This window comes from Urocitellus parryii, chromosome 2 (assembly GCF_045843805.1).
Source record: "Urocitellus parryii isolate mUroPar1 chromosome 2, mUroPar1.hap1, whole genome shotgun sequence".
NCBI lineage: Eukaryota > Metazoa > Chordata > Mammalia > Rodentia > Sciuridae > Urocitellus > Urocitellus parryii.
Window position 1 is genome coordinate 84458527 of NC_135532.1, and position 23906 is coordinate 84482432.

Sequence of the window (23906 nt, forward strand, 5' to 3'; positions counted from 1 at the left end):
CTACCTCATTTTATTTGAACATCCTGTTGGAGGGCCATCATGGCTGATGGATCCCCATCAAAGACCCACCAGCCTCTTTCCATCTTTCCACTTTTCCCCAAGGCTTTAGTGTGTAAGAATCCTTCTTTATCTTAGAAGCAGAATGTACCTTACTCCTAGATTTCAGCACTCTCCAGGATTGTTTGTTCATTCAGAAAATTTATTATTCTGACTCTGAAGGTAAGTTGTGGTTTTAAGCTCTTATTTCATAGTTTTTATGGATGATCTAGAGAGAAGCCAAATAATGATATATGAATGACCGATTTCAAATGTTCAATTTATTCTTTTTAAAGATTTCATAGCTGAAGCTAGTCTCCATGGCACACGCCTGTCATCCCAGTGGCTCGGGAGGCTGAGGCAGGAGGATCGTGAGTTCAAAGCCAGCCTCAGCAAACGTGAGGTTAAGCAACTCAGCAAGACCCTGTCTCTAAATAAAATACAAAATAGGACTGGGATGTGATTCAGTGGTCGAGTACCCCTGAGTTCAATTCCCAGTCCCTCCATCCTCCACCAAAAAGAATTCATAGCTGAAAGGCCTTTTTTCCATTGGGGAAGGAAAGGCATATGTTCTTCTCCTCTCCTGTGCCCTGAATCTTGTTATTTTTTTCCCTTATCTTCTACAACACCATCCCTTCCTTGGTTGCCATGAGTCTTTCCCCAGACTGGGAAGGTACCAAGAGTAAGGTAATGTGGCTAGACCTGTTGGGACAGCCTCTCTTCTTGGGGATGAGTTGAGGCTTTTCAATAAAAACTCTTCTCCCAACTGGAAAATATGAACAAGCAATAATATGGACAATTGAAATGTTAAAGGAAAAGGTTTGCCAGAAATCCTGGGCAGGTAGGTTCAGCAACTGTTTCACTGGGAGGAAGGCCGAGTTCTTCCCTTCTAATAAAGCCCTTCAGCACTGTCTATATACATGCCAATCAGTTTTAAGTAAACCCTGATTTAGAAGCAGTGAAACACCAGGTGCAGTGGCGTATCCCAGTGACTCGGGATGCTGAGGCAGGAGGATCACAAGTTCAAAGCCAGACTCAGCAACTTAGCAAGGCCCTATCTCAAAATAAAAAAAATCAAAAGGGCAGGGGATGTGGCTCAATGGTTGAGCATCCCTAGATTCAGTCCTGTACCAAAAAATAAATAAAAGCAATGAAAGAAGTCTCTGGCAAAGTCACCTTTTTGAAGCCGTTTTTCTTTCAGACACAAGGCCTAGAAAGGATGCTAGATATTGCCACACCCACATACAACTGCCAGGCACGCAGGGTTGGGATCGAGTTCCTTAGCTCACTGTGACTTAACTGTAGGCATGGTTCTTGGTCTGGACAACCTGCAGAAGACACCAGACAATGCAATGCTTATTTTTCCTGTCCATTTACCTTCAATCTCAATAGCAACACAGCTGAAATTGATGGTGACAGACAATGTACTGGGATCCTGTTTGGTCCACTTAGAACTGTTCCACAGGTGTGACCTCACCTGGAAAATTGCATCGTGCTTGCTTTTTCACCGTTGCCAGTTTAAACCCACTGTTCCGACCTTCACACCTTCAGTTAAACACTACCCGTTCTTTGTTTGTTTGTTTGTTTGTTTTTGTTTTTGATGATGCAGACATTTTTTAAGGTTTCAAGGGAAGTTTTCAGATATTTAACTGAACTCTAACTACAGGGAACCAAGTCATAAAAGTATCCACCCGTGTCCAGGATTACAGAAAATGGAATTTTAGCTCTCACTACAGAGCAGCTCAGCCAGTTAAGGGAGACCTGGCACAGGTTGGTGACTGTGAAGGGCCCAGCTGACACACGAGTGAGCATGGAGCTGTGCCTGAGGAGGGGTGTCTCCCTCAGCTGGTGGCGGTCACAAGGCTCAGATGTGATGACGCTAGGTGCCAGCACCTGCAAGGGGAGCTGTTAAAAGGCCTTGAACTGCGAGTGACGAAAGTGGCAGACATGTGCTTTTTTATTCATTCAGCTCAGCCTCCCTTCTGCTGTAATTACGACACATGGGAATGTGTATGTCCGCACCACATCCTGGTTGGAATACATTCATTAAAAAGCAAGGGAAGCTCAGCTGCACACAAATCACTTTCTGCATGGCTTTTTCTGTGTCAACCTAGGGCTGCGTTGCACATACCGCCTCCTGCACCTGAGATGAAGTGGGAGATGGATGACAGAACAGCGCTTCCAGATGTGTGTGTGTGCTGTGGCGCAGCCCGACTCCGGAGTGCACCATATCTCCAATTCATTCATCCTTCATGATGGCTTATTTACCACACCCAACCTTATTCCAGAAAGGACTTCTGGCAGCTCAAGAACACAAAGAGTTAGACAATTTCTCAAAGTCCTCTGGCTCTCTCCATGGGCTAAGCTGAACTAGAGTGGTCTGAAGTCCTATAAGACAGATTCCTTCAGCTGAGATCTGCAAAATGGCTTGTCTGGAATTCTTATGCAGACAGTTTATTGTATTCCCTGTCAGTTGGGCTGTGTGTTCTCCCAGGAAGATGACATGAAGCACCCACCGATCCCTTTCCTCTTTGTGAGTCTTGGAGGGCTTGTCAGCCTGTTTGTGAACTCTGGCAGGACACGCAGGTCAGGCTGTGCCAAGCACCTTGAACCCTCATTATCTTTAATTAGTGTTTAGGAGGTTAATTGGTGGTGAAGCTCATCTTTTTTTAATTACTTCAACAATTGAGTCAGGAGGTCCTTGAGGCCAGCTTTGATTTATTCTGTTTGTTGGGATGCTTATTTGAATTTGTAAAATCAGGTGTTTACTGTCCAGCCCTAGACCCTGTGTGCATCGAAGGGAGTGCTAGGAAAAGTAGAGAGACATATGCAGAAAGTTATTCATATTGCAATTAATTTGCAGCCTAACAGTCCTACAAGATTTGCTATTTTAAGGTGATATAATAGTGTTGAGTGAGTGATCAACAGTTTCAAACATGATCCAAATCTTCTTAAGCCCCAAGATGCAAATATGTTTTATTTTTCAAATCAGGGCAGGTTCACTTCAAAGAATCTATTTGATCAAAAAAAATATATATATAGGGCTGGGGGTGTAGCTCAGTGGTACAGTACTTGTCTAACATACTTAAAGCCCTAGGTTTGTTCCCCAGCATTGCAAAAGAAAAAAAAAAATACTGCTAAGTTCTTATGCCAGATCTCTACCTTTCCATAGTAGGTTCTTTGTTAATTCATGTTCTTATTTTCAGTGTTTGACACGAGAAAGTTGTAAGGTGCACCCTCAGGAAACTGTATTATTGGTTTTTGGCCCAGTGTCTCTTGAGAGGCTGTCGGAAGTGTTTGACTGACATATTCCTCTGCATTTTCCTTTTCATTTATCTATCTATCTATCTATCTATCTATCTATCTATCTATCTATGTATTTATTGATGCCGAGGATGGAACCCAGAGCCTGCATTCTCTATCATTGAGCTGTACCTCCAGCTCTCCATCTGCTTCCTTGTACTCGTTCTCTCCTCCTCTTATTTCATTTTATTTCACTTATTCTTTGCACTCTTAGGGATGGAACCTGGGGTACTAACTCTACCACTATAACCTTTTTACTTTGACAGAGACTCTTGCTACCTTGCTGGCCCGGGACTTGCAATCTTTCTGAATAAGATAGGAGATAGGATTTCTCCTCCTCTTATCTGTGACCATCTTTCATTTCAAAGGTTATCTCTGCCTTTTTATAAAAACCCTTCCCACCTTTCGGAGTTCTTTTCTTGCCTCCTTCCACTTAAAGGAGGCCATTGTTCTCATGTGTGGGGAAGGGCAAACTTTGGATCTAGGCTAAAATCAGGAAGGTGGGGGAGTCTCCCTCCACCTCATTGTTTGCAGGTCTGAGAAGTGACTATTCAGAAAACTTGACCATCCTGTGGCCCCAGGAATTCCCCGTATTTAAAAAGAGGTTCCCATAGACTTGATCTGAGAAGGTCAGCAGGCCAGCTCCTTCCCACCTTCTGCAGGAGAAAGGTGAATCAAGGCTGTGATTTCAGGAGAAAGATGGAGGGCTTTGTGGCCTTGTGTTTTCCATCATTGTCTTTGCCTGCTTTTGTGCTTTGGCCCAGTCTACATTTTTTCCTTCACCCTTTCAATAAATAGTTGTCCCTCACCTCTGCCGTGCTGGGGATGAAACCCAAACCTTGATCCTGAAGATCAAACCCAGGACCTTCCACATGCTGAGCTGTACCACTAAGTGACATTCCCAGCCCAACCAACAAGCGGTTCTTGAACACCTTCTCTATGCCAGGTACTGTTTCTGGTGCTAGAGATGTTAACTGTAAAAACCAAACCAAACAAAAAATTCATGCCCTATAGAATCAATTTTTTTAATTGGGGAACATAGCAATAAATTCAAAGTATGTAGTGGAAAATGTGAGACAGAAAACAAAGCCAGGTATGAGTACAGAGAGGGGAAGTTACAGAGGAGGGCAGTCTGAGTGAATGGAAGAAGAGAGCTATGTCAGTGAAAAGAACATTCCAGGCAGAAAGCGAGTGCAAAGGCCCTGGTGTGGGAAAACACTGACAGTCTCAGGATTTTCAGGAAAGGCTACAAGGCTAGAGCAGAGACAGGGAAGGAAAGCAGAGGTGGAAATTTGAGCAGAAACTGGGGTCTTTGCATTTATGATTGTGTGATTTTGAGCAGGTAAGTGGCATGGTCCTATCTTTAGACATAGAGTTTTAAAAGAACCTTCAGCCTATGAAGCTTCATGGTGTTTCACCACAATATTGTTCTGTGTTATCCCTTTTCCCAAATTTCCCTATTGGTAAATGAACAGAGCCTAGATCATTCCTCCATCACCCATTCCTCCCAGGCCTCTGCCACCCCCCACACAGCATTTTGCCCGAGGCCTTTCTGGGTCAGCCAGGTGCCCTGCTAATTTATCTGTTCCTAGCAGCCCATGACTCCAGGTTGACCTCTTCGTGGGCTTGCCAACTGTACGGTAGAGCTCCAGCTTATTTGAGAGAAGCCTCACTACCTCCTTGCAAGTCGTGGAATGAGGTAATGGTTTCCACATGTGCCGGGGCTGTCATTCAAACTCTCCTTTGGCTGCTCAGCTAATGAGGTCAGAACGGCTCCGCTGGGATGGTGGCCTGTCCCTCAGGTAGTGTGCCCACAGGGTAGGTAGGTAGGCAACCGTCTCCCGCCCCTTTAAACAGAGCTTGGCCAAACAGCATTTCTCAGCACTGCTTAGAAAGGGGCTGGGTGTCACTGTAGAGAAACTCAAATGCATAAGAAAGAAATGCATAAAAACAAGTGGGGATTTTTAGACTTTTTATTTGGAGATAATTGTAGCTTCACATCAAGTTAGAAGAAATAATACAGAGAAATTTCATGGATCCTTGACCCATTCCCCCGCCCCCCATGATAACATCTTGGAAATTGTAGTCCAATATCACAACCAGGAAATTGACATTGATACAGTCACCATGTGTTATGGTTTGGATTTTTTTCTTCTTTCTTTTCTTTTTTTTTTTTTCCTTAACCCTTTGTGTGGTGGTTCTGGGGACTGAACCCAGGACTTCCCATAAACTAGGCAAGCACTCCACCGCTGAATCCGCTTCCTCAGTCCATGATCTGGATCTTAAATGTGCCCCAAATCTCATTTATTGCAGCAGTGTTCATAGGTGGGAGTTCTGGGAATTGACTGGATGTGAAGGCTCTGATCTCATGAATGGATTAATCTGTTTATGGATTCATAGCTTAATGGGTTTAGGAGGAGGGTCTTTGTTATAGAAGCTAGCTCTCTGCTTCCTGGTTGCCATGAGTGGAGTAGTTTTGCTTTGCCTCACAATCCATGATGTTCCATCTGATCACAGATCCAAGGCCATGGGTCCAAGCAACCATGGACTGAAACCTCTGAAACCGTGAGCCAAAATACATTGTTCTACATTTTAAATTGTTTTTCTCAGGTATTTTGTCACAGCAACAGAAAAGTGACTAATACACCAGGCAAACACATTTCCAACACCAAAAGGATCCCCTCAGGTTGTTCTTTCATAACTATCTCCTTAATTCCAGGCAACCATTAATCTCTTCTCTATTTTTATAATTTTGGCATTTCAAGGATGGTATATGAATGGAATCATATAAAATATAACCTTTTTGAGTGACTTTTTTCACTCAGCATTATTCTCCAGAGCTTCACCCATGTTGTTAAATAAATTGCTAATTTCTTCCCTCTTTACTACAGAGTAGTGTTCCGTGCTGTGCATTTAACACACATTGTTCAATCAGTCACCTGGTGAAAGATATTTGAGTTTCTGGTTTGGGGCTATTATAAAGCTCTTATAAATACTTGTTTACATATTTTTGAGAAAACATTGTCTAATTTCTCTGAAATAGATGTCCAAGATTACATTAGCTGTCCAAGATTACGTTAGCTGGTAGTTACATAATTTTTATTTTTAATAACAACCATCTAATTAGTTCATGATTCTGTGGGTTGGCAATTTGAGCTATGTATTAGCTCTAGTTTATCTGACTTTTTTCTTTTTTTTTTTTGAGGTATAATTTTAACACAAACTTTACCATCTTAAAATGTATCATTCAATGGTTTTTAACATTTTCACAAGGTTGTAGTATATTTGATTTCAAAGAAATTGACAAGCACTTTTTAGAGTGGCTATACCATGTTATTTTCCCACTGGTGATATAGGAGTGAACCAGTTTCTTGCTAGCATTCTGTTGTTAATTTTTAAAACATGTGATAAGTGTTTAGTGATCTCACATTGTGATTTTAATTTACATTTCCCTAATGGCTCATGATATTGAACATCTTTTCATGTGTTTTATATATATATTCTCTCCCGCAAAATGTCTCCTCATGTCATTTAATCATTTTCTAACTGGAATCTTTACTTTGTATTGTGTTGAGTTGCAAGAGTCTTTATATATCTAGATATAGATATTGATTAGATATTAGTCCTCTGTCATATGTGTGATTTACAAATGTTTTCTACCACCCTATAGCTTGTCCTTTTTGACCTCACAGTAGGATCTTTCTCAAAAGAAAAGTTTCTAATTTTAGTGAAGTCCAAATTATCCATATTTCTTTATGAGTTTTGCTTCTGGTGTTAAGTCTAAGAGCTCATTATATGATGCTAGATCTCAAAAATATTCTGTTATTTTTCTTCCTTAAAAGTTCTGTAGTTTTATATTTTATTTTCAAGTCTGTGATCCATGTTAACATTTGTATAAGGTATGAGACTTACAGATATTTTTGTTATTGATTGTTTAGTTTTGTTGCCTGTATGTGTAAATTTCTTGTAGTTTCATTTGTTGAAAAGTTTTCTTCCTTTGAATTACTTTTGCTTTTTTGTCAAAAATTAGACAAAGAGCTGGGGTATAGCTTAATGGTAGATTATTTGCTTAGCTTGCATAAGGCCTTGGGTTCAATCCCTAGCACTGCAAAAAGAAGAGAAAAACAAACAAACAAAAAATTAGATGGGAATGTTTGTGTCTGTTTCTGGATTCTCTATTTCTTTTCATTAACCTATGTGTTTATTCCTCCTCTAATGCTGTAGTAATATAATAAGTCTTTAAATCAGATAGACTGATTCCTCCATTGTACTATTCTTTTCCAGAACGGTTTTTACTAATTTTTCCTTTGCCTTTCCATATTTTTTTAAGGATAATCTCATCTATAGCTATAAAAAATGTTTGTGGGGTTTTAATAGCAATTGCAGTAAGCCTAAACTAGATTAATTTGGGGAGAATTAATATATTTACAATGTTGAGTCTTATAATGCATGAAAATGGCAAGTCCCTGCATTTATTACTTATTTTCTTTATTTGTTTTAAGTGTGTCCATCATTGCTTATTGAAACATTTTTATCACAGCTTCTTGTGTGTTTTACATACAATGTCTAGGGTTGTCAGCTGAAAGAGTAGGAAGAGTATGTCTCTTCCATCTTTATGGAAGCAGAAGTCTTTCTGGGTGGGAATTTTTAGATTTGGGCTTTGTTACTTTTCCAGATCAATGGTAGATGATAATATAGCACTTATTTTATAATAGTCATCTTTATCTGTTTTACCTAGGTTGATGTTGAAGGCAAAAGGACAGTGTGATTGCAAGTGGTTAGTTGATATTTCTTTTTAAACTTCCTTCCCAGCCTCACTAGTTTATTTAAGTTACCATTTCGGCTATTAGACACAATAGAAAAGGATTGCATGGGTCTGTTTTGCTTTGAAAGCTTGTGAGGGTCCCTGCCCTTTTTTGTTGGGCTTCACAGGCTGTTCTGAGCTCTGACCAGAGGCCACTGCGGAGAGATACCATCTATTTTGAGGCTGCAAATCTGTTATTTCCCCTTGCAGGTTTTTTGCCTAGGCATTTGGTACAACTTCTTGGATAAACTTTTTTTTTTTTTACAGAAAATCACCCAAATGACACTGTAAAAGAGTGAAATTACTTCCAACATCCAAAATCATTCTCCTGTCCCTGTTGTCCAAATCCTTAACTTTGAAGGAAGACAATGCTTTACTCATATCCTGATCCCTATTCTGGTAGTCCAGGAAGGACTGTGTTTTTTGTTGTTGTTGTTGTTGTTGTTGTTGTTGTTTTTGGAATAGGAGTTTACCTGGAACCCTTTTTGTGTCCTCAACCATGCTGGCCCCTGACTGGTCTGTGTAATGAACTCTTAAGAAAGTTAGTGTTCCAGCTCTACAAAGGCAGACACTCCAGGTATCTTCTAGAGTTTGGAATGAAGTCTTCTCCCCTCTGTCATTTTTAAAAAAAATAATACAGAAGAATTTATCTTAGCCACTTAGCTCAGCTGTGTCAGCTCAGTGCTGGGCACTGAGGACAGACACAAAGACGATGGCATTGTGCTGTGGACACCCATCAGAAGAGCATAAGGAGTCACAGCACCAATCAGTAAATATGAAGCACCACAATGCCATTTTACTTATGTAACCGTGTCTGCCGTTCTCAGCCCCAGGTAGGTGTTGTGAAAAATGCTGAGAGAGTGTAGGACTTCTGTCCAGGCTGAGAGAATGAGCCCCGTAGCTGAGCAAACAGATGGTATGTTGGTGTTTCTCGGGAATCAGGTGGCATGGTACCTCCTCCTCTCTCTGCTTGCTCTCCATGACGGTCTACAAGTTCAGCAGTCCCAACATGACATGCCCAACTCAGATGCCATTGTCCCATGGGCTCCAGAATGCCTCAGAGGCCACTCGAAGGCCTCTGAAACTGGACTCGTTCCCACAAAACCTGTTCTTCCTCCAGCAATGAACTGATCCATGCATTTTTCAAGATGTAGCTTCAAAGTTAATTCCTCTGGAAGCCTTCCAGAACTTTCTTTGAGTTCTTTGCTCCACTGCACAATTGTTGAGCCCGACATAATCTCTACGAGGGCATGCATCACCTTTCATCATGATATTTATCTCCATAGCAAGGTTCCTCAGAAACTGAGCCACATGAGGTCTGAGACTGTATCTTGGGTAACTTTGTTTCCCATGCTGGGTCTCACACACAATAGGGGCTGCATAAATGCTGAACAAATGAAAAGTCGGGAAGTCAGGTTTTAAAAATGGGATGTACATGGATTGGCAGAAAGAGGGAAGGAGAATAATTTCTACCATCTATTAGAATGGAATTTCCGAAGGGCTCCTAGCTCCAGGGTATATAAATAGATATAACCCTTGCCTTATTAGAATCTTAGGCTGGAAAGCTTATTTGCTTTATTCTTGTTATTCCCCCATTACGTAAATGTGTTTAACTAAGGGAAGGCTTTTGATTCTATAGAGGCCTGGAGAGGTCCAGGATATCCTTGAGTCCAAAAGGTTCTCATTTCCTAATGTTCAAATTGTTATGAGTAAACAAGTTACCAGTTGAGGCTATGAAATGTCATTCTGTAAGGATCCTTAAAAGCAGTTTAGAATTTCAGCATCCTCAAGGACTGGTAGATGTTTTGCCTTAAACTAAAGCAAGGGAAATTTGGGCAAGCTTTATTCTTGAGGGTCCGGTCACATCTATGCTTTGTTGCAGTTATTTTATTTTATTATGCAAGGGATCAAACACAGGACCTGATATATATGAGGCAAACACTATACCACTGAGCTACACCCCCAGCCCACATCTATGTTTTCAAAACTACCCAGTAACTAATTTTAAAATGAGTTTCTAAAAATACTTATTTGGTTGTGATTTTGCTGCAGTGTCTGCTGTGATTCCTATCAGCTGTAGGAACTGCTGACATCTAAAACTCGGGCTAGATCTCCACCCTCCTGCTCTTCGGCAGTTAGGCATGAATGAGTTTTGCAGGAATAGCTTCCTAACAGAAATGTGGACGTAAGAGTTTATTTTTCCCCAACATAACCCTTCTCAGCTCTCTGCTCCTTCCTGAGACTGCTCATTTTTCAGGACAGGAATATAACACCTTCTCTAGGGTATGTCAGCTTCTAAAAAGAGCCTGTTTATAAGGACTTGTGTTAGATTAGGTTTCACCATCATGACTGGGGAGGCACCAAGACTGCATGTACCTCTGGTGAATTTGTGTTTACCTAACACCTTTTCATGTCGGTAGATTCCAGCTAGCATACCTGCTGATGCCAGCGTAGGAAAAAATATTTTCAAAAGCACTTTAATTCCAGCAGCTCCCACCACTGGAGAAGTAAACTATGAAGATGGCATCATTGTCAGCAGTTCAGGTGGTGGGAGGCAATTTACCTAAACTTACCTTCTCCTTTCTTTTTAATTGAGTTTTTTTTTAATTGTGGGAAAATTCACATAACATAAAGTTTATCATTTTTAAAGTGTGAAGATCAATGGCATTTAGTACCTTCACAGTGTTGTAAAACTATCCCTACTGTCTAGTTTCAGAACACTTTCATTTCCCCAAAAGGGAACTCCATAATCTTTAAGCAGTTCCTCCCCTCTCTCTCCACCTACTCTCTGCTCTGCAGCCTCTGGCAACCACCAGTCTGCTTTCCGACTACATATTTGCCCTTTCTGAACATTTCGTATAATTATGTATGTATGGCCTTTGGAGCTGGTTATAATGCTTTCAAAACTTATTCATGTTGCAGCATGTATCTACTGAATTCCTTCATATGACTGAATAATATTCCATGGTATGGGTAGGCTATATTTTGTTTATACATTGATCAGTTGATGGGCATTTGAGTCGTTTCCACTTTTTTGACTCCCGTGAATAATGCTGCTATGAATATGGTATAAAAGTATCCATCAGAGTCCCTTTTTATCATTTGGGGGATTTATTCAGGAGCTGAACTTTTGGATAGTATGAGAGTTTTGTATTTAACCTTTTGAGAAGCAAGGGCTGCACCATGTTATAGTCCCAGTGATGTGAGAGGGTTCCAGCTTTTCCACATCCTTTTCAACAGTTTAAAAATTTTCCCCCATATTTTTTAATTAGCACATTATAGTTGTACATAGTGGTGGGATTTGTTGTTACACATTTGTACATGCACACAATGTGACAATGTCATTTGGCCTGTGTCATTCCCCAGTGTTTCCCCTTCCCCCCCTTCATCCCCCATCTGTTTCCTCTGCTGTACTGATCCTCCTTCAATTTTCATGAGATCCCCCTCACACCATCCTTTCCTTTTCTCCCCCTCTAGCACATGAGAGAAAACACGTGACTCTTCAATTTTGGCTTATTTCACTTAACACAATGGTCTTAAGTTCCATCCACTTTTCTGAAAATGGCATTCTTTCATTTTTCTTTATGGCTGAATGAAACTCCATTGTGTATATAGACGACATTTTCTTTGACCTTCCATCTGTGTATGGACACCTAGGCTGCTTCCACAGTTTGGCTATTGTGAATTGTGCTGCTGTAAACATAAGTATACATGTATTGCTAGAGTATGATGACTTTGATTCTTTAGGATAAATACTGAGGAGTGGAATGGCTGGGTCATATGGTGGTTCCATGCCTTGTCTTTTGAGGAACCTGCATACTGATTTCCACAGTGGTTGTGCTAAATTACAATCCCAACAGAAATGTAGAAGTGTTCCTTTTTCTCAAAATCCTCTCCAATATTTATTATTGTTTGTTTTCTTGATGGATGCCATTTTGACTGGAATGAGATGAAATCTTAACTGCTAACGATACTGAACATTCTTTCATATACATGTTGGACATTTGTATTTCTTCTTTTGAGAAGTGTCTATTTAGTTCATTTGCCCATTTATTACTTGGGTTAATTGGGGGGGGGGTTGGTGTTCAGTTTTTTGAGTTCTTTTCATTTTCTGGATATTAATCCTCTATCAAAATAGTAGCTAGCAAAGATTTTCTCCCATTCTATAGGTTCCCTCTTTAAATTCTTATTTTTTTCCTTTGCTGTGCGGAAGCTTTTTAATTTGATGCCATCTAATTTATTATTTCATGGCATTATTTTCTAAGCTTGAGGGGTCCTATTGAAAAAGTCAGTGCCTATGCCTACATGAAGGAATGTTGACCCTACATTTTCTTCTAGAAGTTGCTAATTTCTGGTCTAATTCTTAGATCTTTGATCCATTTTGGGTTAATTTTTGTGCAGGTGAGAGAGGTAAGAGTCTGGTTTCATCCTTGCACATAAGGATGATCAGTTTTAGCAGCATCATTTGTTTCAAAAGGCTGTCTTTTCCCCCATGTATCTTTTTGGCCCTTTGTCAAGGATCCGATGACTGTATCTGTATGGGCTTGTCTCTGTGTCTTCAATTCTGTTCCACTGGTTTATGTATCTACTTTTATGCCAGTTCCGTGCAGGTTTTGTTGGTATACTTCTGTAGTATAATTTGAAGTCAGGCTTTGTGATGCCTTCAGCATTGCTTTTTTGGCTTATGAGTGCTTCAGCTATTCTGGGTCTTTTACTCCTCCAAATGAATTTTAGAACTGTTTTTTTTCCTAGTTCTGTAAAGAACATCATTGGTATTCTGAATCACATTGAATCTGTATTTTACTTTTAGTAGTACGGCCATCTTGACAATATTAATTCTGTCTATCCATCTTCTTGTGTATTCTTTCTTTCTTGGGTGTTCTATATTTTTCATTGTAGATCCTTGATTAGAATTATTCCTAAGTTTTTATGTGTTTTTGAGATATTCGACAATTTTTAAAAAATTTTTTGGCTTTATTTGCTTGTTGCGTTTTTTAGTCTTCTTAGTAAGTATGAAGTGCTGGGTCAGCGTGGTCTTGACATTCATTTCTCTAGTGATTAATGATGTTGAGCATCTTTTTCAGTACTTATTGGCCATTGTGTATCTTCTTTGCATAAATGTTTATTCAAATCTTTTGCCCATTTTTAAACTGGATTAACAATTTATTAATTCTGTCTATCTACCTTTTTGTGTATTCTTTCTTTCTGGATTGTTTATCTTTTTGCTGTTGAGTTACAATTACTTATACATTCTGCATATGAGAACTGAATCAAATATGATCAGTAGATCTGCGTTTTCCCCCTCTTGTGGTTATCTTTTCACTTTGTTGTTTTTATTTTTATTTCAATTTTTATTTGTTCTTTGAGGGTCAGGCCTCACTGTATTGCCCAGGCTGACCTCAATTTCCTGGGCTCAGGTGACCCTCCTACCTCAGTCTCCCAAGCACCTGGACTTCAAGTGTGTATCACTTCACCCATTTTAGAAGTTTTTAATTTTAATTAAGTCTAATTTATCAATTTGTTCTTTTTTGTACTTATATAGTTTAGGCATGAAAAATGAAGTAATTGAAGTTAAAGCACATTGGACAATTTCAAAGTAGATTAGGAAAAGGTGAAAGGAGTAAAGAAATGGAAAGCGTGGTGAAATTTACCGATGTGGAAAATAAAATTATATATGTGTGTACATGTACACATATCTAACACATTATGTGTGTGTGTGTGTGTGTGTGTGTGTGTGTGTTAGGAACTTCAGGACAAGAAAAAATAGAGAATGGAAGCAGAATTCACAGTTTTTTCATGAAGATAAACAAATCTGAAGACCCAAGGAGCTTATACCTAGTCACACTAAGTGTTGTTTGAAACCACAGAACATCAAAGACAAACAGAATTGTCGTAAAAGCCACCAGGAGGAAAATACAGATTACTTGCAAAAAATGGCAATCAAATTAAGTTAGCTTCAGGGCTGAACACAAACAGTTAGGAAAAATCAGAATTGGATGTTCTAAAGCCTTTGCACCATCCCAGAAGCCAGTTATTATTTCCTGACTTTTGACTTTGTCAAATATTGGAGGTTAGTTTAGAATCTAAGAGTGATCACTCAAATTAATAAAATGCCTCTAAACCAGGAGGCAAAATAAATAAATAAATAAGGAAAGAGAGAAAAGAGCAAAGAAAAGCATGCTAAAAAGCAAGTATGATATAAATGATACCACTTGGATATTTTATAATTGTTTATTAATTATAAATACATATATATGGTGCAAATAAAATATGGACAGCAAGGTTATTTCCAAATTTTCTTATAGCAGCAAGAAGAATAGGACCAGGGAGGAGTATAAGGGCACTTTATATTTGAGATTTTATTATTTCATTAAAGTCTGAAGTAATGGGCTAAGGGTATGGCTCAGTGGTATAGCACATGCTTAGTATGCACAAGAGCCTGGATTCCAGCCCCAGCACCCCCAATTCTGAACTAGTTATCACAGCCAGACCCACTCCTGACATTTGCAGGCCTTGGTATGTGGAGACTGCATACCACATCTAAGTATGTGAAAATTATCAACGGTCATCAAAGCTGTATGAACATGCTCCCTCTCAAAGTCTTACTGCACTATATTCATCCTTCCTGTGATGTGAGATAATATAAATGGTGAGAGGAAGGGAGGTGCATGATGTGCTCAGAATGTACCCAATTTGAAACCTATGAATTGTCTGTTTCTGGAATTCTCCATTTAAATGTTTCCATTGTGGTGGACCACGTACCTGAAACGGTGGAAAGTGAAAGCAGTCTTGGGTTGAGGCTGCTGTAAATCATAGCCAACCTCTGGGAAAGTTCCATATTTCTTCACAGCAGTGGCACCTGGGAGGGCATGTTCAGGAATGGCAGGGAGAGTTCCTAATTCGTGAGTTTTAGAAGAAAACTCATATAGATTTTTCATTGTGGTTCAAACTAAGCCTTGGGGCTATGCAGCAAGAAGCCGCCTCTGCCTGGGGTCCTGTGGCACGTGAGTGCTCTCTTCCTGCAGCTGCCTGGGCTTCGGAAAGGGAAGGTGAGTGCAGGTGGGGGTGAAGCGTTAGGACTTTCCTGTGGAGACACATCACTCCAGGTTCTGCCTGGAATGAAAAGGGCACTTGTAAGCATCCCTAAGTGAGGAGGGAGGCTCTGGAGGCCAACAGGACTTAAAAGAGGGAGCAGTGCACTCAACATGCCTAGTTAGCATCTACGGTAAATAACCGGGCAGCTTGGGAAACTGAACCTTCTCCTTGATGTGGGAGGCTTTCTGCCACCCCAGTCAATCTGTCTGATCTTACAGCCTGAAGTTATTCACCTCACTGACTCCCTTGGAAACGTGTTGAGCTGACCTGGATCCTGACTGTGTTTGCTTTCCCTGCAGAATGAACGAGCGTGACCGCCTGATAAAGAGGCTCGGCAGGAAGACACCCCCGACCCTCTTCCTTGGTGGCTCTGTGAACCAGCAGTGTGTCTCACGTGAGTACATGCTGTCATCCTAGACAGGGCAAAGGGACCTGGGTAGAGCCAGGAGGGCAGCAAGCTGCAGGAACTCCAAGTAGTGCTAATCAGCCAAAGGTGTGCTTTGGAAGTGCACATATTTGGCCCCAAGGCAAATACAGCTTGAATGTTGGGAATTCCCTCAAACCCAATCAATTGCCTGAATGACAAAAACCTTAAACCTAAAATCCTGCTATGGTTAAGATCCTTCTTTCAGGGCTGGGGATGTGGCTCAAGAGGTAGCACGCTCGCCTGGCATACGTGCGGCCCCGGGTTCTATCCTCAGCACCACATACCAACAAAGATGTTGTGTCCGCTGATAACTAAAACATAAATATTAAAATTCTCTCTCTCTCTCTCTCTCTCTCTCTCTCTCTCTCTCTCTCTCTCTCTAAAAAAAAAAAAAAGATCCTTCTGTCAGCCTCCAAATAGAATTTCTAAAAATTGAAGTGATGTTAGAGTTCAATGACTGCCTTCACTGATAGCAATATGGATTGCTTTACTTATTGGTGTAATAATTGTAATGATAACAGTTGGGCAGGGGGAATCTCTTCTTTTCCCATGAAGACTGACCCATGTCTAAGATTGCCATACCCCCCCATCACCCCCAGACCCAGAGGAGTAGAGAGTGAGCTGTGATTGACCCCCCTCCCCAACACACACACACACACACACTTAGTTTGGAGCTCTTAGGAGAGCTCCTAGGCTTCTCTTTAGCAATGCACCCATTCAGCTGCCATCGAGAGAGCCCAGGCTGCCTTCCCCCAGGGGTCTGGGGACCAGCCTGTGCCTCTAGAGATCCTGCTTCCTTTTCCAGCCCACCTCCCCTCTCCTAACTGAGCACAGGTCATCTCTTTATAATCCCAGACCCCACTCCCTGCTTCTTGTCCCTCCCTGAAAAGTTGAGAAGGAAGCATCTGGTAAAAAAGAACACCTCATGAAACACTGAACACAGCCCAGGTGCCCATGGATTGGTGTGGGGTCCAGTCGCACTCCCCCTGACCACAGGGATTCTCAGGGAAGGTGAGGCGCAGCACACGGCCACCTTGGAGTCATCCACTCCCTCTCTCCTCTTCCCCATGTGGAATATCCCTTTCAGATATAGGGGCCTGACCTGTCTATGAAGGTCCCTCCAGGCCAAGGGTTAGGCACCAGCCCTGAGAGCACAAAGCAAGCTCAAGTCAGGAGAGTAGTGGCCCAGGGAGGCCCTGTGGGGTATAGGTCACAGCCACTGGTCTCTGACTGAGAGAGGTCAAGTTCAGAGGTATGATGGGATCTTCCAAGGAGTGCACCCCCACTGAGTTGGGCTGTCTGGGTTCCCTGCTCTTCCATTTTTCTGTGACCTTGGGCAAGAAAAATGTCTGCATCTATAAGATGAGGACAACAGGAAAACCTGGCTGGGTGATCAAGAAGATTATTTGAGATCATATACATAAATGCCTAGAGCTGTGCTGGACTCTAGAGAGTTAGGTATGACTGTAATGATGACAGTGACGATGCTGATGCCATTAGCTGAGAAACTGTTGGCAACTTACACATTTCTCTAAATTTCTTCTCTGGGAAAGAGAATAAACTTATAATAATATGCATGCAGCCTTATGCATCTTCTCAGTGTGAAGTATCTTCTGTATGCCATACACAGAGAAAACACATACAAATTCCCTGAACCACAGTGTTCATGCTACAGAGCCACTCTGCTCCTCTAGTCAATGTCTCAAAGTAACCATAGGGAAAAGACATTTGCAGGATTAGGGGTATGGTTGGATGGTTACCTAGCATGCACAAAAACCTGGGTTCTGTGCAGAAAAGAAAGAAAGGACATATACAACGTGTGTGTGTGTGTGTGTGTGTGTTTGTGTGTTGCAATCAAAGACCAAGCGGAGAGCCTTAAACAGTCTAATTGATTTTCTTAAGTCACCATTTTGAAGGCAAAAAAAAAAAATCTACTGAACAAATATGAGAAATAAATCAGCTTCTAGTATCATACCACATTTTAAAAATACTTGATGACTAATACGAGGGCCTCTTAGACAATGTAAGACACTCTGTCATTAATACTGAGAGAGGACCATTGAGTAGTCAGAACTCTGGACTGTCCCCCTTCATGTGTCCATCTGCTGTTCAGGCCTCAGTCTCCTTAGGAAACTGGAACACTTTAACTTGGTCGTATTTTTGGTTTCTGCTGTGATCTGGATTTGACCATGTGGTCTGGTTTGAACGTATCTCCCAAGGTTTATGTGTTGAAATTTAATCTTCCGCTGTGAGGTATGACGATGATAGAAATTTAATCCAACTGTGTATTTAGACATGGAGTCTTTGGGAGTTGATTGGGATAAGGTCCTCAGGGTGGAGCTGCCAGGACTGAATCCCAATGACTTTACAAGAAGACAGATCGGAGGAGACGCCTGTGTGCTTCCTATCTCCTGTCATGTGATGCTGTCTGCTACCTTGGAACTCTGCTAGCAAGAAGGCCATCACCAGATGAGGCCCCTCAACCTTGCACCTCTAGAACTATAAGCCCAAATAAACGTCTTATCTTTCTAATGTTCACAGCAATCAGGTATTTCATTATAAGAACCAGAAAAACCAGACTGATAGAGTGCCTTCCAACCACCAATGAACGATATTTACAACTGAGATCAAGTGTTTCCTACATCGTCTCTCATCCCTGGGGTCTCCCTACTTCTGTGGCTGTGAGGAGTCTTTGTCTAGACAGGAAACTGCTACTTTCATTAAGGAGCTATCAGATCTCTGATTCCAAGGAATGCTACTTAAGGGAAATCTTATTCCAAAATAAATGAAAAGGAAAAAAAAACACATGATTTTTATGAACTTCATCAAATGTTCTACCTGGACAAGACAAACAACTAAGAAATTTACCCTCTCCCCATTTTCTTCCCCCTCCCCACCCGCTCCCTGAATTCTGGTGGAGGTTGATATTTAGGAACAGATGAACTAGGAGGCCAGCTAGGGAAAGTTCACAGGTTGGGTGAGTGGAGTGCTTCCTCCAGGGCCACTGCAGGACTTTCCAGCTGTCAGACCTTCCTGAAAGTGGGAAATGCAGATTGCTGAGGGCTTCCTCTGAGCTCCTAGTTAAATACTCATTAGGCAGAACCTGCTGAGCAGATCATGCATCTTAGTCAGGCTATAGGTACAGGCTGGGCAGGTGGAAGCAGGTGAGTACTTCTAGGGCCTGTTGTTCCATTAAAACTTTGCCCACTACAACTTTAACATTCACCAGTCCCAGTTTCTAAAAGGAGAATATTTTACCTGAGCCAGGGAGGATCCACCCACTTCCTAGGGTTAAACTGTCAGACCATCCTCCCTCTACCCACCGACCCCACGCCCTCCGTGCTGGGAATGGAAGCCATGGTCTCAGGCACACCAGGCCAGTGCTCTGCCATTGATCTACATTCCCAGCTCTTTTCCTCTATTTTATTTTATTTCTCTCTAAATATAAGTTGCCCAGGCTGGCCTCGAACTTGCCATTCTCCTACCTCAGCCCCCCAAGTCACTGGGATCACTGGCCCGCAGGATTCTGCCTGATCCTTCCTTCACTCTTGAATTTCTGAGTTCTCTGTAAGTCTTCGTTGAGATTAATAATAAGAAAGTCTCGGTCCACAGCATTCTGGAACATGATGTCAGATCGCAGCCAATGAGAACTGAGGGGAGGAGCATTTGACAGTGGCCTTTGGGTGCTCTGCTCACCCTGGGAGAAGAGTTGGACAGCAGGATAAGGCATTCCTATCGGCCTGCTTCTTGGGAGGGAAATGTAGAAATCCTTCCCACCCCAGCGTGGCTACGTCAGCCCCCAGCCCACCCACAGCAGGCCCACATGGCTGTGGTACTAATGGCAGTTGAGCAAGTCATAACAGCCATGAGCCAAAGAAATTCCCAGAGTTGGGTGCCCACTCGGCAAGACCTGATGTGAATGAAAAACAGGATAAATGAATGACAAAGCTTTTGCTCCTTCCATACACAAGGAGTAGAGAATCTCAAAAGACAACTACCTTTCCCAAAAGGACAACCCCAGTATTTATTTTTAAAGTCTCAACAAGTACCCTTCATTTCCTGCCCCCCGCCAGCCCCCTACCACCACACACAAAAGAAAGTAAATACAGACAGACCCCCCCACACACAAAAAGAATAGGAAGCAATTATTCTAACTGGACCCACTGTTGAGAGAGACTCCTTTTCTCTCTGACTTGGATGGAGAAGCCCCTCCACTGATGGAGAGTATAAATCAGTACTGAACAGGAGAAGATTCTGCCTCCTGGGTATAGTTACCCAAGGAAGCATCCTGGAATTCATACAGAAGGCTGGAGCTGTGAGAGAACTTAGCCTTCATTGGCCCAGGTCGTTTATTTTACAGAAAAGTAAACCAAGACCAGAAAACCTAAAAAGCCCAAGATTGCCAAGCAAGGACTAGACACCGAGTAGGACCCAATACCTCAGCTTCTTGGGCTTCCTGGGTCCAAGATGAAAGCAGAGTGGACAAAGCGGTCATCAGGGTGGGGATCTCAGTAGTCCCCCGCCTGCCTCGGAAGTGTTTATAAAGAGCGTTTAGAGTGACAGGAGGAGACCGGTTGTTGGTCGGAACCACCTTGGTCAGACTGAGAGCCCCCCCTGGCCGTGGAGCATGGCTGCAGCCACATTTGGAGGCTGAACTGCCATTCCATGGCACATCCCATCCAGGGACAGCTGCCACATGGCCCCTCAGGGACACATGAGCCGTTTATTAGAAATGTTGATTTTTAAAAGACCCGAGAATGGAAGTTGCCAAGTAGACCACAGCACACAGTCTTGTTACCAGGGGACAGACACCGTTACTGGCTAGATTTCGCTTTGAAACATCCCAGGGAAAGGCGTGTCCTCTGGGACTACACCAAGAAGGCTTCACAAAGAACACCTTGTGCCGGGTTTAGGACAGGCTTGTGCCAGAGGGAGGCGGGAGGTGGGGAGCAGCCCCTCCCGAGCCGGCGGTGGCAGTTTCTTCTCCTGATGAACTCTCGACTTGGTGAAAATCCTAAAGCTCTTAAGGGAATGGGCCTGAGAGGCAGCATTTGCCCATCAGGGCTCAGAAGCAGCTCAGGCAAAGACTCTCCAGCCATGAAAAAGCAAAGACACCTGTGTGGAGAGTACCCTGCGCAAGTTCAAGGGCTGTGGACTCTGGTTGGAACCAGCAGAGCCTCCCCCTCCAGCTGCCTTGTGCCCAGCTATGTAGGGGCTCTCACTGATCTGAGGGCTGCTGTGGGATTGTGTGTGTGTGTTGCTTTGTTAGAAATAGTTGTGAACAAGTAGACAAAAGTCCCCTGTGGAGGATCCCTCTCTGTCCTTTGCGTTCACCCTCACTCGGCCGGGTCTGCCTTCACTGTGGCCCACTCATTCTCCTTTTCTCTCCCTCCTGAAGACTCCTGGTCCAGGCCCTCCTCCCTGCTACTTAGCCTCTGTGTCCTCAGTTGATCCCCAGGCCACCTCTGCAGTCCAGCGCTTTGCCTCCTGGGTGGCCCACCTGGGAGCCTTTGCGCTACTGGCAGGCCTGCTCGTCTGAAGAGTTAGGAGGCCAGACCAAGGACAAGGACTCTGGATTTATGGGCACACAGAGAAGTAAAAAAACAACTTACAGGGGCAGCAGGGCTGGGGTTATAGCTCAGTTGGTAGAGTGCTTGCATCGCATGCATAAGGCCCTGGGTTCAATCCCCAGCACCACAAAAAAAAAAAAAAAAAAAAAAATGGGCATTTTTTCCTTCCTCCTTGTCTTTTCCATCCTCACAAGGTCTCTGAAACATTGCTATGGTCTACGATATGTCTTTTTGCCCTGGCAACTTTCTTCTATAAGCCAAACACCTGAGGAAATTAACAAACAACCCAGGAGCTGATGCTGACTTCTTTTTCTCCTTTGGAGTATGAAAATAAGTGAACATTTCCATTGTACACATGCATGGATGTTTCTCATGATTGTTAGGCTCTGGACTGTGGTGTTTTTTGTTGTTGTTTTTGTCAGGATATCTATGTGAGCTGAGGGACATTTCTGCATTGGCAATGCAGAAGGTTGCCAATGCAGAAGGAATCTTACCAGATGCTTTCTGTGAGAAGAACCAGTTGAAAGCAAAACACCCACTTAGGCTTCTGAACACCAAGCCTCTTTCAGAGCAGTAGATGCAAGAGGGTATAGCCCACAGCACACTGCTCAGGCCTGCTTCCCTATTCTGCCACTCACCTGGTCTGTGACTTTGGACAGGTTACAAAAATCTCTTTCCCAGCTGAAAAGTGGTAAGAATAGAATTACATATTTCTTAGGGTTTCTGGGATGATCAAATGAGGATTATGCAAATGGTATGTGGTGCTTGAACACATAGCACTTAAAAAGTGTTGGTGATTATTTACTATTATCATGTAAACTGATTGTGAGAAGGAGTCATAGTGTGGCCACATGATGAGTCCATGATGAGTCCGATCACTAAATTCCTCTTGGTTTTATCATGGGTTCTTTCATTTTATTTACATAGAAATAAACCCATATCAGTTACTTATTACCAGTACAAATCCGTACAGTTGTTCCCTATTAGTGTAGTGTGTGTTTTTCCTGATATGTTTACAGCCTCATAAATTAGTAGGTAGCCTGCAGCATTAGGGAGATGGAGGCATCTCTCTTGATGGGTAGTGGGAGAGTGACCCACTGTTTTTGCTACCCACACTGAGCTTAGCTGAAGCACCTGAGGAATAGGAAAGCCACCTGCTCTGGTTCATCTACTATATATCCCTCCCAAAACTTGTGTTGGGATTTAATTACCATGGTGATGGCATTAAGAGATGGGACCTACCAGGCATGCTCACAGGTACTGGTAGCTTCTTGGAAGGCTAAGGCAGGGGTATCACTTGAGCCCTGCTATTCAAGGCAACATAGCAGGATGAGAGAGAGAGAGAGAGAGAGAGAGAGAGAGAGAGAGAGAGAGAGAGAGAGAGAGAGAGGGAGGGAGGGAGGGAGGGAGGGAGGGAGGGAGGGAGGGAGGGAGGGAGGGAGGGGACCTTTACGAGGTGGTTAGATCTTGAGGACTCTGCTCTCGTGAATGGATTAATATTGTCATCAAGGGACTTGGTTATTGGTTATCTCAGGAGTGGGTTCCCATTCAGTCACATTCTGACACAATAAGATGACCCTCACCAGCTGTATCCTGTCCATCTTAGACTTCCCAGCCTCCAGAACCATAAATCATAAACAATAAATTCCTATTGTTTATAATTTACCCAGTCTGTGGTATCTGTATTATAGCAGTGGAATACAGTCTTAAGACCCTACCTGCTAAGAGGCATTCCTACCCCAGCATCAGCAGCACTGTGCTGCCACGGGTCTACTTGCCCAGAGTCCCCTTCACCATCACAGGTTTCTCAGTCCTCTCCATTCAAGGCTAAAGAAGCCACAGGTTGCCTTCCAGTTCAGCCGCAGCTCAGAAAAAGCAGCTTCTCTTAAACCCGGAGCACTCTCAGTCCTCCTGCTAACCACTTCCTCCTGCCTGCTTCTCTTTCAGATGGGTACGCCTTTTCTCAAGAAGAACATGGAGCTGTTTCTCAGGAAGAAATAGTGCGTTCTTATGATACCACCCAAAGGAAACAGAGGAAGAAATAAGATACAACTTCTCCTGATGGATCCGAGGGAAGAGATGTGGTTTGTGGCACCAGTGTTAACCCATCTTTGTTAGAAGAGACTGGCGACAGCAGCCAAATCACCAGAAAACACATTTCTGTGGCCTTAGCCAACCAGTTTGTTAGTTGTTTATTCCCTCGCAAACCTGGAGTAGAGACCGCAGGGGAAGCCATTTTTTTCCCTCCCCATTTGTCTGCAGTGCTTGGCCTAACTTCTGTTTACGTTGTTATAAAGCATTCAACTGTGCTCCGTGAGGTGTGAAATTAAAAACATTATGTTCCACCGATATTTAAACATCAGTACTAGTTGTTCTGGGAGGAGGGGAAGGGGGTTTTATGTTGCGTGAGAGATCCATCTTGGTAATTGGAACAGGGCGCCCTTACTTCCTGTTTGGTTAACTCACAGATTGCATCCAACGTGGGCAGCATGCAAACTTCACTTTAGGCAGGTTGCTCACCCGCTTTCATTCCTATTTTGTTTGTATGAAGTTGGCATAAACTTCTTGATTGCAATGAAATCATAAAATGTCTATATCTGGGAGGTAAATTTAAGAACCTTTATTTGAACCTCTTGGCCACATTCCCATCAGGACGAACCAGTCAGTGTAC

The 23906-nt window shown here is 42.6% G+C and overlaps 1 protein-coding gene across 2 annotated transcripts in view; it reads left to right on the top strand.

The window, feature by feature from the left end:
* The window catches only part of LOC113199601 (phospholipid-transporting ATPase IB), a 630500-nt gene extending 607146 nt beyond the window's left edge, over window positions 1-23354 (top strand). For both annotated transcript variants that reach the window (XM_077793137.1, XM_077793139.1), the window contains 2 exons: window positions 15538-15632; window positions 23183-23354. In XM_077793137.1, coding sequence (XP_077649263.1) covers window positions 15538-15632; window positions 23183-23280 — 193 coding nt within the window. In that variant the 3' untranslated portion in view covers window positions 23281-23354. The remainder of the gene's footprint in view (window positions 1-15537; window positions 15633-23182) is intronic.
* The last annotated feature ends 552 nt before the right edge of the window (window positions 23355-23906 follow it).